This window comes from Magnolia sinica, chromosome 7 (assembly GCF_029962835.1).
Source record: "Magnolia sinica isolate HGM2019 chromosome 7, MsV1, whole genome shotgun sequence".
Classification (NCBI taxonomy): domain Eukaryota; kingdom Viridiplantae; phylum Streptophyta; class Magnoliopsida; order Magnoliales; family Magnoliaceae; genus Magnolia; species Magnolia sinica.
In genome coordinates this window covers 5,939,030-5,963,178 of record NC_080579.1, presented here as the reverse complement: position 1 = coordinate 5,963,178, position 24,149 = coordinate 5,939,030, and the positions used below count along the sequence as shown (strand labels likewise).

The following is a 24,149-nucleotide window of genomic DNA, read 5'->3' as shown; positions in this document are numbered from 1 at the left end:
ATTAATGCCAGGTGAACCATTCGATAGGGAAACGGTGATGATTGATCGTTGAGAACTTCTTGTAAGCCACAAAAGTTTTCGATCAAGCTGATATTTGTTCTTTTTCTCCCCTCATCCCAGTTTTTGTGACCTTATAAACAGGTTCAATGGCAAATAAGCATTAAACGATCACCACCGTTTCCTATCATCTTGTCCACCTTAGATTTTGATCTGCTTCATTTTTGGGCTCATGCCCTAAAATGATCTAGAAAATTGGATGGATAGTGTGGATTAAAATACATACATCAAGATGGGCCCCATGGTAAGGGCAGCACCATCTAGGGTGAGGCCAGGGCCACATTTAATCCACTCACTGGGATCTAATTTTTTAAAAAAGAAGCAGATCTAGGACGCATGATAAAGTGAGGATGGGACACACATTCCAGCCCTCACCTTCTGGTCAGGCCTTATCGGACGTTTAAGACCCAAGCCCCGAGCTTGGCATGGGCCAAGCATAGCAGGCCCAAGCCCTGCCCAAAAAAAAAAATTGGTTTGGTAGAGATGGCTTGTGGACGACTATCCTGGCCGCCTTCAAAGGCGGGTTTGAACCAAGCTAAATGGTTAGTGGGTCAGGTTTGGGTTAGAAAATGTGGCCTGTTTAAGTAAATGGGTCAAGATCGAAGTTGAAGAAAGACCAGGCCTTATAGTTATTAATGGGCTGGGCTAGGTGACCTGACCGGACCCAGCTGCACTCAGGCTGACCTCGACCACGCCGGAACCCAACCCATTGCCACCCCCTAACCCTGACTCAATCTAGGCCAAGCCCATTGACATCCCCACATAGGCGTTAACACACACACACACACACACACACATATATTTATATATATGAGATTTCTCATCATCTATGTTAATCATCCAAATCCTTGGTAGGTTCCTAATTTCCACATGCAGTGATACTTAGGGTGTGAGTTTCGGTACTGATGGGCCAGCTTATTTGATAGGTCGATCACCACCTTATTTTGGATGGTGGGCCACGCCATCAATCCTATCTGATCCCAAAGATAGCACTGCTCAATTAACGGCCGGATCACCTAATTGGTGGCTAAACATAAAAAAGAAGCCTCGCACATACAAGCAAACGAGACTGAAACATAGGCATACATAGGCAAGATTAAAAAATTACAGTAATACATAATTTTTATTTATCTATCTAACCACTAATCTACTACTTGCCTAGACAATGGTGGGACTCAAATCTCTTACGCTTTACCATTACCATCACCCATTTCATGCATGGAATAATGTAACAAATCCTTGCCATGGATACGAGGACTACACGCTCATCCAAATATAACTCACTTTGAGTTCTCTCTAACACCACCTATAAGAATTCTAGAAGGTGGGCCAAATTGATCAATGGTTTAGATATTCTTGAGGGTTGGATATTCTGATGGACATATTGGTGGGTACTTTTAAAACTATGATACATAGATAGTAACTTTGATGAACTTACAATGCATAGTCTTGAAAGAAAGGAATCGTTATGAGTTTAAAACTACTCTCTTTTGCAACTATTTAATGATGGGTTGGTTTTCAACCAAGTCCAAATACAAACAATTAAAATTTTATATGGAAAAAATTCTTTTAGGGAAAAAAAAAAAAGCACAAAGCGATGAGTAATGCACCATATGAAAGCAGAAATTACAAGAGATATATTACATATTTGAACAAGCTTCGAATCAACTTCACGAGCCCTGCATATACCCTTGAAATCCTTATGAACAAATTAAAAAGACCTAGAACTCTTCTATTCATTTTCAAATCCCAATTACATCTAACATATATAGTTTCATATAGTATCATAATCAGAATAGAAAATAAATCCTGCACAGCTTATACAACTCTTCGCACACTTGATGAAACTTCGATGGTATTGACGATCTATCAATGGGCATCGAACATCTTAGATAACATCGAATGACAATACCAGAAACGTTCCAGCAACCACCATGAATTTAAGACATCAAAAACAATCAACTAAATATGTATTTCATTTTAAAAAAATGAACCCACCTAGACGTGAAGCAGTTTAATATGAAGACGATAAAGGGGCCGGGACATTAAAAAATGAAGATAGATAACCGTAAAAAGCTACCTTGTGACTCCATCATGCACTCTACTATGCACTGCGTGCCTAGTGTAATGGGTTCTTATCGCGAAAGAATGCTCCACGCATCATCCATTGAGTTATAATTCCCCAACATTCCCTTCTCATCTAAGAATAAAATTCTCAGTTCTGTACAACCTACCATGTTGTTTATCTAAAATCTGCTTCGTCCATCAAGTGTGCCTCCTGATTAAATGTCTTGTGCCAAAAAACTAACCCAATACACAAATTAGGTGGACCACACCATGGGAAACAATAGCATGGGTTGCCAACCATAGTATTGTTTGTATTGTACATCATTATGTTTGTACTCCATCCAAACCGTTCATCAGGTGCACCTCAATAGGATGAATGGACAATCTAAAAATTAGCTTGACCCGAAAATCATCGGTTCCTCAAAGAGTGAACTTCAATGTTTGGGCATGCTAATACATTATTCCCCGTGATGTGGCCCACTTACCTTCAGATACGCCTCATTTTTTATCTGTACTGTAAAAATAAAGGGATCCACCTGATGGACAGAGTAGATTTCTTACATACAACATGGTTGGGCCACAGAGCTCGCGTGTTGTACAAAATAAAAACATTAAGGATGCGTTTGGTTGCACCAAATAAAATAAAATAAAATAAAAAAAAAAACTACTACGAAATCCAAGCAGAGGAGAAGGATGGAAGTAAAAAAATCAATGCTAAGGCCGAATGTGTTTGTTCGTTACCGTCCACGCCTTCAGTTTTTAGTTTAATACAAGTGGGACCCAGAGGACGGTGATCCTAACCGTTGATATTATGGTCCCTGCTGCTTTGGTCAGTGAGCCAAAAATCTTGCCGATGGAAAGTTTCTAACCGTTCAATACGTGCCCCAGAAAATACGAAGGTGTCCAATAAACTGGGCAAAAAGGCCAAATGATCTACACCTAGGATCTTTCAATCTTTAGGGATTTTCTGTGAGTGGACCTTCCAGAATAAGGGCCATCATATCAGCGGTTTGGATTGATGGAGCATGAGTGCCACTTGTACAGACCGAGAACCCGTGCAATAGTGTGCTAACCATCTTCGTTTTCCACCGTTAAATTGAAGGACAGAAACTGGACGGCTAGAATTATCCAGTCCACGTAATTGCTGAACTATTTTCCATCGACGTGAGGACAAATAAGATGGACGGTCTTAAGTGCTATTCTTCCATGTGTGCTATGGAGAGATGGCTATGGAAGCGGATTGCGTCCTACTCAGTGCTCTGTGGGGCCTTCCGTGATGTACGGATTTTATCCACGCCGTCCGTCCATATTTAGAGATAATTTTACAGTTTGAAGCCAAAAATAGGCAGAACCAAGGCTTAAGTGGACCACAAAGTGGGGATTGAACTCCCACCGTTAAAAACTTCTTCGAAGCCGCAGAAGTTTCGGATCAAGCTGATATTTGTTTTTTCACTTCATCCATATATACATGACCTTATGAATAGGTTAGATGGTAAAAAACCATCACTGTAGCCCCTAGAAAGGTTTCAACGTTGGGTGTCATTATAACCGCTGATTCCTTTGGTGTGGCCCACTGGATAAGTATATCAGCCTCATTTTTTGGATCAATGTGTATAACGATATCAGTAAAGGGATGAACGGAGTGGATAAAACCATTAAATCACTGTGGGCCCGGCTCTACCGAATTTCGGTTCTACTGGTTTTACAGTACCATTACTTAAGAGGCTTGCATGAGAGATGCGAGCGATTGAAGAGTTGAATCACAGGACACATGCAGAAGTAGCCCATCAATGCAGGATTAACGATTACCGTTAATAAGGTGGGGGCCAACATGAAGATGCCTTGGGAATTTATTTTTTTGAAAGGAGACCATGCATCAGGAAGGCTAGAAGGTCATATTAAATATTGACCGTTGATCGTCACCTTCTTTTATCTTCAATATTTTTAACATAAACTTCTAGCGCATCTTATTGTAGTCGTAGATGAGTTTGAGTATTTCCCGTAAACGGCTCAGATAACGGAAGGATTTTTCCATCTTGGCACGTATGCTGCAATTGGTGTCTTTAGAGTGTCCTCGTGCGAATCGATCCAGCATTAGCAAGTTTCAACTTTCAGCTGTATGTATGGACCAGAATTCCGGTACAACACCTGTTTTCACCCAGGTTCTCTGTGGCCCACCATCTTGTGAATGATAAATCCAATTCGTTCATCAGGTAATAAAACTCATTTTCACCGTACCTTCAAAATATCAGCCCAATAAAAGGCTCAGATTGGCCACACCAATGGGAATGATGTAAATTTGCGCCTAAAACCTCAGTGTTCACGTGTTGTGACCCACCTAAGTTTTTAATGAGTCTGATGTTTGTATATTCTTTTCATGATAGTAAGTCATAGAAAATGAACGGGTTTCAATAAATATACGCACCATTTTGGCCCCACACAAAAACCTACGGTTGGCGTCCCATCCCCATTATTCCCTGTCGTGTGATCCACCTGAGTTGTAGATCTTGATAATTTTCATCCAGAGAGTCTGGAATATAAGAACGCACCTGATCAAGGGAGCGAATTTCACATATACACATGGTGGGCCCTAAAGCGCTTGGACGTTTTACGCGCGTACGACAGGTGTTGTGGATGATGTGGGGGCAGATTATATTTAATCCACGCCGTCCATATATTTTAACAGTACATTTTAGTGCATATTCTAAAAATTGAAGCATATCCAAAGCCTAAGTGGACCACATAATAGGAAAAGTAAGGATAATGATGTCACGGATCAAACTTTCCTGACGCCCTCATTAATATTTATTGTCATCCAACCCATTCATAAGGCCATGCAGATACGGATGACTGGAAAACATAATTATGAGGTTGATACAAAACCTCCATAGCCCAAGAAGTTTACCCTTCAATTCCCACCGTTAAAATTAAAAGAAACTGAGTAAACTAGACTAAACTCATTAGGAGTTGATAATATTTACCCCCATCTAACCCTTAGGGTCATTTGGATGCTTAAAAAGTCTTTAAATAATAATTCAATTAGAGGTAATTGGATTAAATGGGTCATTTGGATGAGTATGACTGTAATATGATTACATACTATAGAAGCTGTAACATGAAATATGGCAAAATGGCATGATTTTAAATTATAAGTAAATAGGATAAGAAGTAACAGATATAATTTTTAAATCTTTCAAATGCAAGGAGAATTGTTGCACGGCTTCGGCATTCCTACCCGACATTCCCACCGATTTTATAGTTCATTGATATAAATCATCGTGCATTTATGACTCGGTGCCCACTGTATTTATGTTCAAGAAATTAATGGTCATGATTGGCCCACATATGGGGTCATCCATTTATGTCAGCGTCGTACATATAATTATGTATGGCCCGCTTTCTAATCCATCTTTATACCTTTCTTTATATCATTCACCTTTTTTTATACCATGTATGCCCATATACATATGAGTTGAGAGTGCATGTATGTCTAACCATACACATATGGCCATGTACATGTGATCAGCATACGTTGGGGCCATTATACATGTGGAGAATGTTATGCACATCGCTACTTGCTAGCACACTGCATGTACATGCAAAGTAATAATTCACTATTTAAAGTCAATAGTTTCTCATTATAAAAGAAATTTTGAATCAATTGGCCTATTTTTATGATCCACAAAAAGGTTGGTTTAGCATAATGACATAGGGAAAGATGTGAGGTTAAGTGTCATCTTCTTCAAGGGGATAACTGTTTCGAATCCATGGGATTTCTCTGGACTCCTCACAAAGACTTCTTAAATCCACGAGGAAAAGAATAAAAAAATAGAAAATAAATTCTATAAAATTTAATATTGGTTGATGAATGGAATAAACGAGTTCACAATCCTTTAACTAGGAATACTAAGCAATGGAAGAAATTTCAAAATCAAACTACAACTAAAACTCTTAGAATTCACAACTTACTATTTATAGTCTGTCATAATATCTACTAGTGAGCAAGGTTTTCACCCAAAAATAGTAAGTATCCTATTTGGCTTCACCACGTTGTTCTCCTAATTATTCTAAACACTTTCCATGTTCAGCGCAACTCCTAAAGCCCAATGGATGAAGAGATATAATCAAACTAAAACTTACTATTTATAGTAAAAACGGAATTAAAACAGGGAAACAACCATCGATTTAATGATATTTCGCAAATCTAGCTTGTATAACTCAACATAACGAGGTTGGGTGACTAAAGTAGCTCGTCCCTAAACTCATATATTTTATGTCTGATAACTCATTCTGGTTTGTGAGATATGTCCGTTTTAAGTTCTAATGGTCCAGTTCATCTCCGTCTTCGATTAAGCCTTTTCTAGTCCATCTTGGCCATGAAATTATTTCCAACCCACTCTACATCATATAATAATCAACTATAAACTTTATTGAGTAGAGCTTATCCTAATTATTCATCTTAAATAAAGACTTTATATGTCATTCAATGATTTTTAAAGAATTTATTACTCTGAGCTTTATCCTGTGTGAATACCCAATTATAAATTATAAACAATTTACAAGTTATCTAAATACAAACAATTATTTACTTATAAAGAAATTATGCTTTAAAGTCAAACATGACAGAATATAAATATTTCACACTTATAATCCGAATACACGTAGTTGAATTACAATTTGAAAATTTTACAGGCATCCAAACAACTCCATATAGTATAAGCATTACTGCAATTTATTTGCATATATACATGTAAAAGGTTCTTCCCACTAAAACTTATGTAGGTACTTATAAATAGTCAAGTGCTTATATACTAATGCATGTTTGGGGCTTAATGTACTATATGTATATGCAGTAATTGAGCCCCACCATGACGATGGGATGCCTTAGAAAATAAGCTATCTTATTAGTAGGTAAGCCCCATAAATAACAATGACAACTACCCAAAAACCTTAAAATTAACATGATGGCCCCATAATGGCTGGATCAGCCTATTTTGTGCAGTCTAACTTTCATGGTGGGTGAAAAACCTAGATAGGTTGGATGACATACACACACTATGGTGGGCCTATACATAACTCTCGCAAATTAACCCTACAATACAAGGCCATGTAGAGGAACTTGATATGTAGCAAGAAAAATTGGTAAACATAGGTGTATCATTTTCAAAATGACAACTCATTAATCCCACACCTACCACTGTACTATTGCATTTACGCCATGTCAAATGCAACCACCTAACCCTCTCTCTCACTCTCTGGGCCACATGAAAGCAATCCCACACTTACAACCATACTGTTGTATTCAAGCCACGATAAATGTAGCCACCTCACCTTCTTTCTCTCCAGGCCACCTAAACCATGGTTAAACCGTCTTCAGCTTTTGGGGCCCACCTAAAATTTAACCTTGTTGGTTTTTCACATGCAACTCAAACAAAAATGTTCAAATCATAAGACACCCTATAAATACATAGTAAGCCCAAGGTCTAATTGATTGCACGATTCTTAATGCGATTAATGAGTATCATTTATGTTTATTGAAGACTATTAACTTAGCTTTTATTTTAACCATTGTAAATATCCATGATCTGTCAAGTGAGACATTAGATCAATTTATGATTTAAACCAAGGCTCATTTAAAGTGGGAATCATGGTTTGAGCGGTTGATTTAATTACTTGTAAACAAACAGTATAGTTTCTGGGTGCATGAGTACAAAGAATCATACTTTGTCATGTACAAAATCTTTTCTCCTACTTAAAGGAATCTTTATCAAAAATGGCCCTGATGTTGGTCAATGTAGTGTTTAGACCTACTTCCTAATTCCTTTTTTTTAAGCCCTTTGACAAATTTTGAAAACTTTCAGGAAATAAAATGTCCATGCATTGGGGATGGAGTGCGTATGATAGTTGAGTGCTACGGGAGTTAAAACGACCCTTTCCAGATGTGTGTAGTGGGTCCTATGAAACCATGATTAGGCCCATTCCACAGGAGATCCAATCCCACTCGCTTGATTCAGCCAGTCCTAGACTCACAGAAAGCATTAATTTCATTATAGTCCAAGCCCTCTATGGCCCACAAATATCAATAACGGTGGTCGTTCATTCCCAACCATTTTCTCTAGTGTAGTCCATCCTTGATGTCATTTTCCCTCATTCTTGAACACATGTAACAACCCAAAATTTTTACACTTGAATACATACATAAGTGTACACATGCACACAGTTTTACACACAGCAATGCACAAAGGAACAACAATCCAAACTGATAAAGATATTTCCAATGAGCCAATTAAGTAACCCAACCATTAGATTACACAATGAACCCTTTGCCATAATATCGGCTATAAACCAACCTAATTCATCCACATCATAGATATACGTCGATCAAACAACATAGACATTTTGATAAGCCCTAGGAAGAGTCCAATGGTAGTTTTTTTTCCCTACACACCTCTCATCTTGTGCGGCTTTCTTAAGCTTCGAATTTATCTTATTTTTTAGACCCATATCTTACATGGCAAGACAAAAAGAATAGACGAAACATATTTCACAAATTCATCACTAATGGGGCCCATGGACTTGATGAAGAAAAAGAATGTTACTGTCAGTGTTGCTAATCGTGTCACCCACAACTAAACCCATCACTTCTTTCCCTCATTATCCCTTTCCAGCAACGAGGGGTTAAACCCATCCTCGACCATCCATCATGGTGGGACCCACTGCCTAGTCTACACGGTCCATTAAAATTAGATCGTCCTCGAAGTTTAACGACAGTAAACTTTATCCACAAATCTCTATTATGCAGCCCACCTTTAGCTTCAATCGGTTTCATTTTTTAACTTATCGACGCATGCATGACGTCGTAAGAAGAACCAAAGTAGACTAGTCAATATCGTGACCCTTACATGTCTTCAGGTTTAAGGATTAATCATCTCTCATGTATCATCAAATTTTGATCTCATTATCTCAATTCAGACTAATGAGCCCTTAGACTATTGACTTAATCTTAATTCACCAATGTGAGTAATCAAATGTTAGAACTTGGATCCGTTGTTTATGGCACGCTCACAATCTTATGCAAGGTAAGGACAAGTCATAAACCGTACCAAGTCAGTTCTTGGTGGTGAAGACTATCCATCTAACCCAAGCCAGTCTCCTCACACAGGATGATTATACATATTATGAACTGATGTCTACAAGTGTGTCTCACACACCTGTGACGGTCATAGTTAACAGATTGTTGAAATCCATAAGATGTTTACCTAAGACTCGCGGTAATCAAATCTACAACTGATATCACAATAGTCACATCTACATGCCTAATGGATTAGGACTCATATTAGTTTTCCAAAGCACCGGCTCTAATAAAATACACCTTCTAGATCTCGCATCCAGCTTAGTCTTGTGTGCTTTGAGAATCCACACATAGATATCATAACCAAAAGCAGAAATGAATAATTAATAGTTTTTTGGACCATACCTCTTTAAAAATTTTACAATTTGGTGCAATTATATAAAAGTAAGTTATCAAGTAACAAGCTATACTAATGAATTTTATATATATATATATATATATATATATAAAATTCATGTAGCCCACATGAATCAAGTATCAACTTGATGTTGGAGTCTCACAAACCTAATGGTCGGGGTGGATTTCACGAATACATCACAATAGGCCCACCCCAGTCCACCTGTCTAAGAAAGCTTACCTTGGTGCATACAAAAGTCTCCTGCGGGACAGTGCGCAGGAGACCACCACTCTCTCTCTCTCTCTCTCTCAATATATATATATATAGGACATTAAAAACCGTTGCCTGATAGTTGGTGGGCCACCATGATGTACCCCATTCATCTGTTTTTTCGTCTCATTTTAAGGCATGGGACAAAAATAAGCAAATATGAAGGTCAAGTGGGCCACACAATTATCTCTCAAGATAGATTAAACGATTTAGCAATTTTATCTATCGAAACCGATTTATTGGGTAAACTGGAATACAAAAGTTTAATTAGTAATTTTGCATCTAAAAAGGCAAGAAGCAAATTTATGGTTTAATTTTGAATTTATTATTTTTTTTTTTAACTAAAAAGTCTTACTTTTATGATTTGCCTAAGGCCCCCAAAATTGTTGAGCCGCCCCCTGGGCTAAACGACGCGAGACAATGATTGAACATCCACCGTTGAAGCATTAATGGGGCTATAGTATGTTTATCATAAATCCACCCTGTTCATCTATGTTTTCAGCTCATTTTATGCCATGAGCCCAAAAAAGAGGTTGATACCAAGACCTAGTGCATGGGCCGCACAATAGGAAACAGTAGGATTAAACTCCCACCATTAATGGATCCTTACTTGTGACTCTAGTGATAGGTGATAGGCTCACAAGAGTTTCACCGGGAGGTTATGCGACTGCAGTGAAATCCCACTCTGGTGTGAATGCGTGGGTGACTGAGTGCGTGTAAAAAAATCCCACCTTTAAAACAGCCTGGGTACTTTGATATTTGGATCTGTCTCATTTTTGGGCTCATGCCATAAAATGAGATAAGGAAACAGATGGATGGGATGGATTTTTCACAAACATCAAGATGGGCTCCATGTATGGTACGTCGGGTTAGTTTGGCACGCAAATGAATTCAGCGCCTATTCAACGGAGATAGCTAAATGACGCGTTCGGTAAAGAAAGGATAGTTTCGTCAATACAAAAATACAAATACTCATTTGCAAATTATAACCGGGTTTTATGAAATAGTTTAAAAGCGGGAGGTTTTAGTTCCATAGCCCAAAAGGCAAGCGTCCACGTGAAAAAAAAAAACACCTGCGGTACTACCCCCACCAAGACCCGGCTAGAGACGGACAGTCGTGTTTGTGCCTCTGTGAGGCCACTGTGATTTATATATTTTCATATATTTTGAAAATTCTGTTTACAGCATGAGCCCAAAAAAGATACAGATTGAAGGCTCAAGCGGACCGCACTATGTGAAGCAGTAGGGATTTGAAGCCCACCTTTGAAAACTTATAAGCAACAAAAGTTTTGGATCAAGCTGATATTTATATTTTCCTTTCATACCGGCCTACGTGACCTTATGAACAGTTTGGATGGTAAATAAACATCACGGTGGGTCTAGGAAGTTTTCAATGGTAAGAATTCAATCCTCACTGCTTCATGTGGTATGCTCCAATTAAGCATTCAATCTCTCTCTTGTTTGAGCTCATTCCCTAAAATGATTATTAAAGCAGATGAAGAGCATGAATAAAACATGTATATGAGGATGGGCTCCTGATGGGGTAGTACCAGTTATTTTGAATATTTTGGGAAGCGGGCATATTAAAGGAAACCGGTTTGCATACTGAGTTACTCGGTATGCTCTTATAGCACCGAGTAAACTCTGTTCGGCCCACCATGAATGCATGTCATTTATTCACACCATCCATCTATTTTTACAGATTATTTTAAGTGTTCCTGAAATTGGAGCATATACAAAGCTTAAGTGGGCCCTACCACAGGAAACAGTGGAAGTATTGATTTTCAGGGTTGAAACCTTTCTAAGCTGCCCATAGTGATATTTATTTCTCATCTAAACTGTTTATAAGATCACATAGATATGGATGAAGGGAAAACAGAAATATAATCTTGATATAAAACTTCGGTGGTCCTCAAGAACTTTTCAAAGGTAGACGTTCAATTCACACTGATTCATATGGTCTATAGTCCACTAAGCTTCTTATAGCCTTCATTTTTTAGCGAAAGCCTTAAAATTATATGGTAAAATGTATTTACGGAGTGGATAAAATGCATAAATGACGGTAGGCCCCACAGAGTTTACAATCCGCTTCCATATTAAATACAGACGGTTATATGAAAATGACCCTTTTAAAGGCTTACGTGGACTATTAATGGACGGTCGATGATTTGCATGCGAATGAAACCAAACGCAAGTATGTATATGTGAAGTTGTCGATCTCAGATTATAAATAAGACATATACAAACACCATTTTTCAACTAAACCAAGGAAAAGGAAGAACATGGAAATCTTTTCTCTGCAATCTCTTCTCTTCTTTCTTCTCTCCATCTCTCTCTTCATTTTCTTGCATGGACAAAACCAATCAAAGAAACCAAATTCCAAAGGCATCAAAGCATACCCAATAGTCGGGAACTTGCCGGAATTCCTGAAGAACCGGCACCGGCCCCACGACTGGTTTACGGAAGTCCTTGCCGATCAACCGACCAATACGGTAACATTCCAACGGCCCGGGAAAGTCCGGGAAGTAATTACGGCGAATCCAATGAATGTAGAGTACATGCTCAAGACCAACTTCGACAACTACCCGAAAGGAGATCTCTTCATCTCGTTGTTGGAAGACTTCCTCGGCGGCGGCATCTTTAACTCCGACGGCGAGCTATGGAAGGTGGTGTTACCATTTCTAGCGTGGTAGGCCCGATAAATGACCACTATTGAATGGGCTGGGCCTGAATCTGACTTGGGTCGGGCTGCGTGAAACCAGCCCAGAGCCTGAGTACGGTAGAGCTACACCTGGTTGCAGGAATGGTCTTGGAGGTGGATTTCCTGCGCTGGGATGATGGGTGAGGCCCACTGTGATGTTTATGAGAAAATCCACCCCCTCCACCTGATTAATAATCAGTCGGGTCAGGATAGGGCTGAAAGTCAGGTTGGGTTGGATTGGGGCTTAATCCTAGCCCAACCCAAGGTTCCTATACCTCCACCCTAACCCAACCCAACCTCGAGTAGGAAATTCTCAACCCAAGCCCAACCCAAGAGGGCTCGGCTGGGTTGATCAGGTTGGTCCGGTGAATACATGCTAATATTTTCATTATTACATTGGTTTATTATATTTTAATACATGTCATATTTTCCTTACTAATGATTTTATTAATTATATATATTTATTTATCATAAAAACATTTATTTTTTTTATAAATAAATAAGTTAAAATATAGGAAAACTACTCCTTTAAAAGTGATGTTGTGTGTAGCACCCAATCTATTTGGGAGAGAGAAATCTGGCATATCTTGGTAGCTTGAGTCATCACAAATGGTGAATGAGACCCGATGGCACTGAAATTTCAGGTGCCTTCAACACTACACTCCATACTCAATTATAATTTATAAGTAATTTATATATAGTCATCTGTCTCCGGCAACCCGGGACCTCAACTCGAGCCCAACCCAATGTTGAGTGGGTCACAGGTCAGACGGGTTGAACCAGCCGGACTTTCAGCCCTAGATCGGGCTGGGTGATACCAGCCCAGACCCTGAGTACAGTAGAGCTACAAAGTGGCAGCATGAATGGTCTTGGACGCAGATTTCCTGCGTTGGGATGCTGGGTGGAGGCCACCGTTATGTATATGAGAAATCCACCCCATCCATCCGTTTTTAGGGCTCATTTTTTGACATCCAACCAAAAATGAGGTGGATTTAAAACTCAAGTGGGCCACAGGAGAGGGTGTATTTTCACTTCATCCCAGTGTTAATGACCTATAAATGGTTTGGATGGCATATAAACATCAAGGTGGAGCCAGGAAGGTTTCAACGGTAGGAATTTTTTTTCCTCAATTTTCCCTCTCGTGTGGCCCACTTGAGTTTAGGATCCACCTCATTTTTGAATGGATGTATTAAAATGAGCTCATAAAATGGATGGACGGAGTGGATTTATTAGAAGCATTATATGGGCACCACCCAGCATCCCAGCGCAAGAACTTCATTGAAAATTGCTTTCCCCGGAAATCCGCGCCCGTCTTTCGGGGCAGTCCATCTAGGACGCAGCTTCGGTGGATTCAGGACCCACCTTGATGTATGTGTCTTATATTCATGCCGTCCATCTGTTCCGCCAGATTAATTTAGAGTCTGAGCCCAAAAATGAAGCAGTTCCAAATCTTAGATGGACCACACCACATGAAATAGTGGTGATTAAACGGCTACCATTAAAAACTTCTCGGGGACCGTCGGAATGTTTACTTTCCATCCAACCTGTTGCTAAGGTCTCACAGACATGGATGAATGTCCCACATAAGTATCAGATTGATCGAAAACTTTTGTGGCCCCAAGAAGCTTTTAAAGGTTAATTACCATTGCTTCCTGTGGTGCGGTCCACTTGAGCTTTAGAACTACTGTATTTTTAGGGTCAGACCTTAAATAATCCAGCGAAACAGATGGACGGCACGGATATAAGACAAATACATCAATGTGGGCCCCACAGTCAAGGGATCCACCGAAGCCACGTCCGTACGTCCATCATCTGGTGGTCCTTGATGTTGGAGATGGTTCGCAGTGCATATAGATTGGATTATCCGAGCCATCTGATCATACCCTTTGAGGGTGGTCTATTCAATGGTCCACATTCAATACAGGAAGTGAAGACGTGGCAAAAACCAAGTCTCAAGATGAGGGAATTTTTGTCATTTGGTGTAAGATCCATTTCATTCCCTTTGGGCGCGGATTAGGTACTATCCCCGCCTGTTCCGAGCTCGGGACAGGCAGAGGCTCCGAGGGCCACTGAGAGGCCACCCTGATTTATGAGTTTTATCCACACCGTTCATCTATTTTTATATATCATTTTAAAATATGAAACTAAAAATAACGAATGTCCAGTTCCTAAATGGACCACACAGTGGGAATTAAATTCCTACCGTTGAAAATTTCTTAAGGATCAAAGAAGTTTTGGATCAAGACTATATTTGTTTTTTCGCTTCATCCAACTGTACATGACCATATCAACAGGTTGGATGGAAAACAATCGAGACAGTCGACCCTGAGAAGGTTTCAATGGTGGGCATCCTTAGTACCGCTGCTTCCTATGGTGTGGTCCACTTCAGCCTTAGATCTGCCTTATTTTTGGTTAAGCAATCTAAAATGATATGGAATATGGATGGACGGTGTGGATAAAACTCATAAATCACGATGGCCCCTCAGTGGCCCTCAAGCCTCTGCCTTTCCTGAGCTCGAAACAAGCGGGGGTGGTACCCAATCCCTGCCCATTCCCTTTTGGTGGAGAATCTCAATGATTGGATGATTCCTTGTGCTAGCGGGAATCTAGCAAGCATTGCAAAATGTGATTTTTCAAGTACCCATTTTGGTATGATGTTGAGAGTCATCATTAGTACCACACACACCTAGGGGTGTACATCAAGTCGAACCGAGTCGAGCTGGCCTCAACTCGACTCGGCTCAACCACTAGCTGACCTCAGCTTGAACTCAGCTTGGCTCGGTTCCGTCCTCGAGTCTGACTAGCCAGCTCGGCTCGGCTCAGTCCTTGAGCCTGACTGGCTAGCTCGGCTTGATTTGGTCAGTAGCTCGGGCCGAGTTCGTCATTGAGGCATTTCCACAAACACATGGACTGCACCTTCAAAATCCCTCTGTATGTGAAATAGAACAAATGGTTTTATAAGTATTTTATCAAACACCTTCTAAGCAACATAAAAATCAAGAAAAAAAATAGTATTTGTTTCATGTGTATACCTTCCTTGCCACCCGCCACACCTCGTTGAGTCATTTTATCAAACACTTGGTGAGCAACATCAATGGCAAAGGAACCGAGTCACCGAACTGGTTCAATCCGAGTTCGATTCAAGCCAAATTCGAGCTGGATTCGATCCTAGTTGAGTTGAGCTAGGGTCTGCTTGAACTCATTTTCGAGCTAAAAAAATCAGCTCGACTCGGCTCAAACTCAACTTCAAACCGAGTCAAATCGAGCTTTTTCGAATCGAGTCGAGCGAGCTAACCAAGCTAGCTCGGTTCGTGTACACCCCTACACACACCATCCACCTAGCTGTTGTGAGTACGTGTCAATAGCATTGACACTCCCTATACAAACAGTTGAAAGGAGATCAAAATTACATTGACCTACAATTATATACTTATTATATCCACACCGTTCATCCATTTGGTGAGATTATTTTAGAGACTCAGTTTAAAAAAGAGTCAGATCAAAAGCTTAAGTGGGTCACACAACAAATTTGGTGGATAATGATTTATTATCCCACCATTAGAACTTTCGTAGGGCCCACTATAACGTTGTTTTTCCATCCAATCTGTTCATAAGGTCACACAAACCTGATGAAGAGGAAAAACAAATATCATATTGATCCAAAACTTCTATGAACTAAAGGATTTAAATGATAGATGTTCAATCCTTCGCTGCTTTTCTTCAGCGTGGTCCGCTTGATCTCTTTGGATCTATCTTATTTTTCTCCTAAAGCCTTACGACTAGCTCACCAAATGAATCGGATGGTTTGGATATAACACACACATCTCATGATGGGACCCACGTGACTTGGTGACGTCAACGCACCGGCCAATCGGCTTTGGAAAAGTTCTGTCAGCCTTGGCCGGCATTATTCAACATGAACATAGGCTCCACTGAGCCCATCTTGAGCATGTAAGAGTCAAAATAGTCAAGCTTGCTTAATTCTGGGCCTACCATGGTTACCGTGGGGCCACCTTAATGTATGTATTATGTATCCATGCCATTTATATGTTTTTTCAATCATTTTAGGGCATTTTCCCAAAAATGAAGCAAATCCAATTATCAGGTGGACCACACTATAAGAAGTAATGGTCAAGTGATTGACCGTCCTACTATTAAAAACTTCTTATAGCCAATCCTAATGTTTCTATAGTGTTTATTTATCATCCAATCTGTTGATGAGGTCACATAAGTCGGGTTGAAGGAAAAAAAAAACAACAAATACCAGCTTAATCCAAAACCTTTGTAGCTCATTAACGGTCAATCAACACTGTTTCCTATAGTATAGTCCAGCTGATGATTGGATCTGTTTTATTTTTTGAATAATGTCAATGATATGGAAAAATGGAAGGACGGCATGGATATATACATAATACATAAATCAAGGTGGACCCATCGTTAGCGAGGCCGGTTTCTTACCTATTCCATTCCCGGTGGTAAACAAGGATTTTCATGTATTTTGTGTGTGTGTGTGTGTATATATATATATATATATATTACAAAATTACCCTTCTAAATCCAAATGAACCAATCCAATCTGCACTCGGGCTAGGCTGACCTGATGCTCCCGTTCATGGTGATGTTGAGGCCGCCAGGTCTGAAAATCCGACAGTCCAGGACCGTCAATTTACAGATTGTCCAAATTATCACTGAAATTATGAAATACTGCGATGGTGGCCTCTTAACAGGTGCAAAGAAAGACAGCGAGCTTCGAATTCAACACGAAATCGCTTCGTAATTTTGCTGTGGAGACCGTGCACTTCGAGATACAACATCGATTATTGCCGCTGTTACAGAAATCCAGTGAAAATGGAGAAACTGTCGACCTGCAAGATATTCTTGAACGTTTTTCATTCGATAATGTCTGCAAGGTAGCCTTTAATGCAGACCCCGCATGCCTCGGTGGTGATGGAGATTCCAGCAGCGAGCTCTCCCCCAACTTTTCCCGCGCTTTCAGTGACGCGACTAATCTCAGCGCTGAACGGTTCTTGTACGTGATGCCATTCCTGTGGAAAATCAAGAAGCTATTCAACATCGGCTCAGAAAGGCGGCTGAGAGAATCAATCATGATTGTCCATGACTTTGCGACGAAGATCATACGGTCTAAGAAGAAAGATGGTTCCAATCACAATGACGATCTCCTATCCCGATTCATCGCGAGTGGCGATAACTCGGACGACTTCCTCCGAGACATCGTCGTGAGCTTCATACTCGCTGGGCGCGACACCACATCGACAGCACTTGCATGGTTCTTTTGGCTACTCTCATCAAGACCAGACGTCGAGCAGAAGATCTTGGATGAGCTGAAATCAGTACGTTCTCGAAACCCTAATTCTGGTGAAGTTTTCAGTTTAGAAGAACTACGAGAAATGCATTATCTCCATGCATCGATATCGGAAGCGTTGAGGCTCTATCCACCGGTGGCGATCGATTCGAAGGAATGCTTGAAAGACGACGTGTTACCGGATGGAACCTTCATTAGGAAAGGTTGGTTTGTGGCATACCAAGCTTATGCAATGGGGAGAATGGAAAGCATATGGGGGAAAGATAGTCGGAGCTTCTTGCCGGAACGGTGGTTGGAGAACGGGTCTTTTCGGCCCGAGAGCCCATTTAAGTATCCGGTTTTCCATGCGGGACCCAGGATGTGCCTTGGGAAGGAGATGGCATATATACAGATGAAGTTGATTGCTGCATGTCTGATCGAGAGGTTCGAAATCGACGTACTTGAGAAGAACAAGTGTCCCGAGCATATGCTTTCTTTGACGTTGAGGATGAAAGAAGGGTTGCCAACACGCATAAAAAAGAAATGTGATTATGTAGGGCATATTTAGGTAAAAAGAAGGTAAAAATAATCATTAAAGTAATGAGAAAAAGCTCAAAATATCAGGAATGGAAAGTTTGGGTTTGATATGGTTGTGGATTAAAAAATAAGAGTAAAAAACAACTATATATGCACTTCTATACTCTTTAGGGCCAATAGCTATGGATGATATTACATTTGTAATTTAGCCATTAAAAGAGGTAAAAACTTTGGATGGATGTGTCTGCACACTGCCATTTGTGTTTGTTTTTTTATGTGAATAACCGACACTTTTCTTTCATTTTTTTAGCGTAGCCCTGCAAAGCAAGTCCTTTTAAGCCTATCCAACAAAAGATTGTGAAGCACACCTTATGTCTATATAATATTTTTCACACCTTTTATAAATTGCATTAGTTTGTGTTAAGATATCAGCTTTAAAAAAAGAAGAAAGATGTAAAACTCAAATATAACATGATAGAAGCAAAAGTAAGGATGATGAGGCAAGGATGAACATGACGAGGTCGATCACTATCTTCCTCAAGGATAACTACTCCGGATCCACGGAGTTTCTTTGGACTCCTCATAGAGACTTCCCGAATCCACAAAAAAAATAATAATAATAATAAATGCAAAATAGAAATAAATTTTATAAAATTCATAATTTTATTGATGAATGAAATAAACGAGGTCACAACCCTTTAAATAGGGATATTAAGCAATGGGAGAAATTTCAGAATCAAACTACAACTAAAACTCTTAGAATTCGCAACTTACTATTTATAGACAGTCATGATGTCTACTAGTGTGCAAAGTACGTTGGGCGCAACTCCTAAAGCCCAACAGATGAAGAGTTATAATCAAACTAAAACTTACTATTTATAGTAAAAACGGAATTAAAATAGGGAAACGACCATCAATCTAATGTTATTTCACAAATCCGGCTTGCGCAACCCAGCGTAGCTAGTTGGGTGGCTAAAGTAGCTCGTCCTACCCCAAAATCATATATTTTACTTCCGATAACTCGTTCCTGATTGCGAGATACACTCAATTTAAGGTCTGACAGTCCGAATCACTTCAGTAGACTGGGCCTTTTCTGATCCATCTTGGCCATGAAACTATCAGCAGCCCACTGTACATCAGATGGGATGCACATTATTAGAATCTCTCTCTCTAGGCCTACGCCTAACTTGGCATGGACCTAACATGGCAGGCCACGCCCAACCCAAAATAAATTTGGTGAGTTGGTTGGCCTAAGGACAACTAGCCCTATTTGCTCATTTAGTAGCACTCAGGTTGACCTCAACCCAGCCTGAACCCGGTCCATTGCCACCACCAAACTGTTATTCTATCTAAGCCAGGCCGACATAAGTGTCAACATGATATGTATGAGATATCTCTGTTGGGTGCCGTTACACAAAACCTTAGGATCTAGTCTCCCAAAAACACTAGAATTATGGGATAATAAAGCAATGAAATAAATCAAAGCACAAACCATACAACACAAGAGATTTTTACGTGGAAAACCCTCAAAGAGGTAAAAACCATGGAACCTAATCCAGAGCAACAATCCACTATGAAGTAGAACATTACAACCGATCACAAGCACACACTGCTTGGATCAAAACCTTCTTCCACAAGCTTCCTCTCTCTCTTTCTCTACTGTGCAATCCACTATGAGTGCACAGTAGATCACCTCTATGAGTAGAACCTCACTTCTAGAAGCTTCCTCTCTCTCTTTCTCTCTCTCTCTCTCTCTCTCTCTCTCTCTCTCTCTCTCTCTCACACACACACACACACCTTTGATAGCCCTAAACCCTTTAGCAAACCCTTCCAAAGCTTTAAGAAACTCCCTTACATTCCCTAGAACAGCCCTAGGTACCCCTATTTATAGTTTAGGCAACTTGCTTCCACACCTCTTTGAAAACCGCCTCAAATTTTCGCAGTCCACACAAAATCCGGACTCGAATCTGCATAACCTCGACTAGTCGAGCAAGGTCCTCGACCGGTCGAGCACCTCCCTCGACTGGTCAAGCACCACGAAAAATTTCAAACCAAACTCGCTGGAGTTCGAGTCGATCAAGCAGGGCACTCAACCAGTCAAGCCATGAGGAGAAAATCCCATCAAATCTCTCCCTTTCCGACTCAGGAGAAATCCGCCATCTGAGAACTTGCACCTAAACACATAGTGGTCCAACTCCGTTCTGTCATACCCATGCTTTAATATAAACGAGTCAAACTTCTTATACCATTGCCTTGAAGCTTGTTTCAACCTATACAAGCTCTTCCTCAACCTACACACCATATGCTCTTTGCCCTTGACTTCAATGTACTCGGCCTCTTCTCTCCCTGTAAACATGAACTTGAACCCCGGTGTAGACTTCCTAGAATCTATGTGATCACCTATCATACCTGCATCTATGTAGCCCTCTAATACAGGTTTTTCATCACCATAGCATAGGCTCAACCTGAATGAGCCTCTTAGATACCACAATATCCATTTCACCATATCATAGGTGTGGTTCTTATGCAGGGATCTCATCTCCTCTTGCATAGCTTTCAACCACTCCTCCTTGTACTCGTCGACAGGGCCTTAGAATAATCTTCTGACTCTCCCCCATCAGTGAGCATAATGTACTCATGTGGTGAGTACCTCTTAGACGGTTGTCTGTCCCTAGATGACCTCCTCACCTATGGCTCGAGAAGTGGATCAGGTGGGGGTTGTTTCCCCGGTCCATCTTCTGTAGGAACTCCCTCATCCTCTGCACCTTGTTGTACTCCCCCATCATTAAGCACCACGGGAGGAATAACCGAATCCATATCCTCTAGCTCACCTGAACTAGGCTGGTTCTTCTCTGGCTTACAAATGTCTTTTATACATTGATCTTCAAAGAATACTACATCTCGGCTCCTAACGAGCTTCTTCTTGGTTGGATCCCATAATCTGTAACTGAACTTTTCATCTCCGTACCCCAAGAACACACACTACCTGATCTTCATATTGAGCTTGGAACTCTCTTCCTCTGGTACGTGAATCGATGCCCTGCATCTAAACACCCTGAGATAACTGTACGATGGATCTTGTCTAGTCCACACCTTCTCGGGTACTTCTCCATTTAATGGGGCTGATGGAGACTTATTTATCAAATACATTGTCATGTGCATTGCTTCTCCCCAGAACGTCTTGGGCAACTTCGCATGAGATAACATGAATCCGATTCTCTCTATAATGGTGCGATTCATTTGCTCAACCACACCATTATGCTGGGGGGTCTTGGGAACTGTCTGTTCATGCCGTATACTCAAGGACTTACAATACTCATAGAAGTCACCAATGTATTCACCACTATTATCATGCGGATGCACTTTAATGATTTACCTGTCTCTCTCTCGACCATAGCATGAAACAATTTAAACACCCAAAGACCTCATCCTTGGATTTCAAAGCATAAACTCAAACCCTCCTAGATGCGTCATCTATAAAAGTGACAAAATGCAATGCCCCACCCAAGGTTTTTGTCCTCATAGGACCACAAACATCAGAATAAACCAAATCTAATGCATGCAATTTATTAACATGAGAAGCGGATTTAACAAATGAAACTCTATATTGTTTCCCTGATAAACAATCAATACAGGTTTTGAGAGGTATATCTGTCATGTTTGGAAGAAGTCGCTTCCTGCTAGTAGGTAAAGCTCTTTTTCACTCATGTGGCCTAGATGCATGTGTCACATGTCAATAGTTAAATCTTCCGTTACGTTCAACTCACCCTTACACATACTGACACTACCTTGTAAAAAGTGCAACACTTCTTTCCTCTATCTGCGATCAACGAACCCTTGATGAGCTTTCAATGCCCACCAACAAATCGGCTTTCATAACCATCATCATCCAGTCTTCCCATCGACATCAAGTTGAAGCGAAGGTCTGGGATATGCCTCATATCCCTGAGAACCAATGTGCAGCCCACATCGATCTTCACATAAATATCATCGACCCCTACGATTTTCGATACGCCAGAATTTTCCATCTTCACAGTCCCAAAGTCGCTTGACTTGTAGCTTGTGAATAAGTCCCTACGTGTAGTCGCATGAAATGAAGCTCCCAAGTTTATCACCCAGTCGGTGTCCTGACTCGTAGCCGTAAGACAAACATGGTCATTTGATGAAAGAATAACTACAATGTCGCCATCTAAAGCAACCACTGGAATCTGATTAATCTTCCTTCACATTTTCTTTTCCTTTCTTGTCGTTCTTCTTGCGACATTCATGCTTCTAGTGGCCCTTCTTGCCACAATTTCAGTGTTCAACATCCTTCCTAGTTGCGTCTTGATTTATCTCGGGCCTTCCCACTCTTTCTATTCTTTCCTCTCCCTCGATCTTGTATCACAAGGGCCTCTTGTTGAGTAAACCCCTGAGACTTCCTCCTTGTCTCCTCATTAAAGAGACAACTAGTTACCTGTTTCATGGACACCTTTTCGTCTAGCGCAAAGTTACTCAGAGACACCACCAATGTCTCCCAACTATCAGGCAATGAGCTAAGCAATAGCAAAGCCTATAATTCATCGTCCAGGACCATCTTCATAACGGAGAGCTGGTTCAATATATTACTAACTTCATTCATGTGCTCAGCCACAGAACCACCATCTGTGAACTTGAGATTCACAAATCATCTTATCAGAAAAATCTTATTGCCGACTGTCTTTTTCTTATACAGTCCTTGCAATTTCAGTCATAGGCTAGCGGCTGAGGTCTCCATAAACACATGGTGGAATACAGAATCGTCCAGCCATTGTCTAATAAACCCCACCGCCTTCCGATCCAACTTCTTCTAATCATTATTTATCATATCCTTTATCTTTGCTGATATGCCTAAGATTGGAGCATGTAAGTCCTTGCAATAAAGCAAGTCTTTCATCTTATCCTTCCATATGGTCCAGTTAGAACCATTGAGACTGATAATCCTTTGTGAGCCACTTTCCATAATTTAAAACCGATCTCACTCCATTCAACCAACCTGAACTCTCTGATATCACTTTGATGGATGTCGTTACACAAAACCTTAATTAGGAAATAGCCTCCTAAAAATACTAGAATTATGGGATAATAAAGTAATGAAATAAATCAAAGCATAAACCACACAACACAAGATATTTTTACATGGAAAACCCTCAAAGAGGTAAAAACCACGAGATCTAGTCCAGATCAACAATCCACTATGAAGTAGAATGTTACAACCGATCACATAGCACACACCGCTTGGATCAAAACCTTCTCACTACCAAAAAAGGGGCAAAGGCTACGGCTAAAAACCGTAGCTAAAGGGCTTTTGCTACGGATATAGTCCGTAGCTATTGGTGGGGTAGCTAAAGGTCAAAAAATCAATAGCTACAGATTATATCCATAGCAATATAGATCAGTAGCTACGCACAAAAGTCATAGCTATAATTTCTGTAACCAAATGTACCTATGCCTATAGATTAAATCCGTAGCAATAGATATCAATAGATACGAATAAAGGCCGTAGCGATAATTTCTGTAGCGATATATACCTACGGCTATAGATAACATCCGTAGCAATAGATATCATCAGCTACGGAAAGAAGCAGTAGCTAGAATTTCTGTAGCGAAATGTACCTATGGCTACAGATAATATCAGTAGCTAAAAGTGGGTTGAAATCTGTAGCAATATACTATTTTAGCATTTGCTACGGGTGAAATCCGTAGCTAATGTAAAAAAAAAAAAAAA

General features: G+C 40.2%; 1 protein-coding gene across 1 annotated transcript; it reads left to right on the top strand.

Moving 5' to 3' along the window:
- The first annotated feature begins 12,109 nt into the window (after window positions 1-12,109).
- On the top strand, window positions 12,110-18,449 carry LOC131250946 (cytochrome P450 CYP94D108-like). Its single transcript, XM_058251369.1, has 2 exons — window positions 12,110-12,529; window positions 17,292-18,449. The coding sequence occupies exons 1-2, from the start codon at window positions 12,146-12,148 to the stop codon at window positions 18,432-18,434; spliced, it is 1,527 nt and encodes a 508-aa protein (XP_058107352.1). The 5' UTR covers window positions 12,110-12,145; the 3' UTR covers window positions 18,435-18,449.
- Window positions 18,450-24,149: the final 5,700 nt, after the last annotated feature.

What these genes read in the sequence shown, in the direction of transcription:
- LOC131250946 (XM_058251369.1), top strand. Translation starts at nt 12,146, where the DNA reads ATGGAAATCTTTTCTCTGCAATCTCTTCTCTTCTTTCTTCTCTCCATC. An exon ending in CCGACGGCGAGCTATGGAAG is followed by an intron (nt 12,530 to 17,291) that starts GTGGTGTTACCA and finishes GCCTCTTAACAG; the next exon opens with GTGCAAAGAAAGACAGCGAG.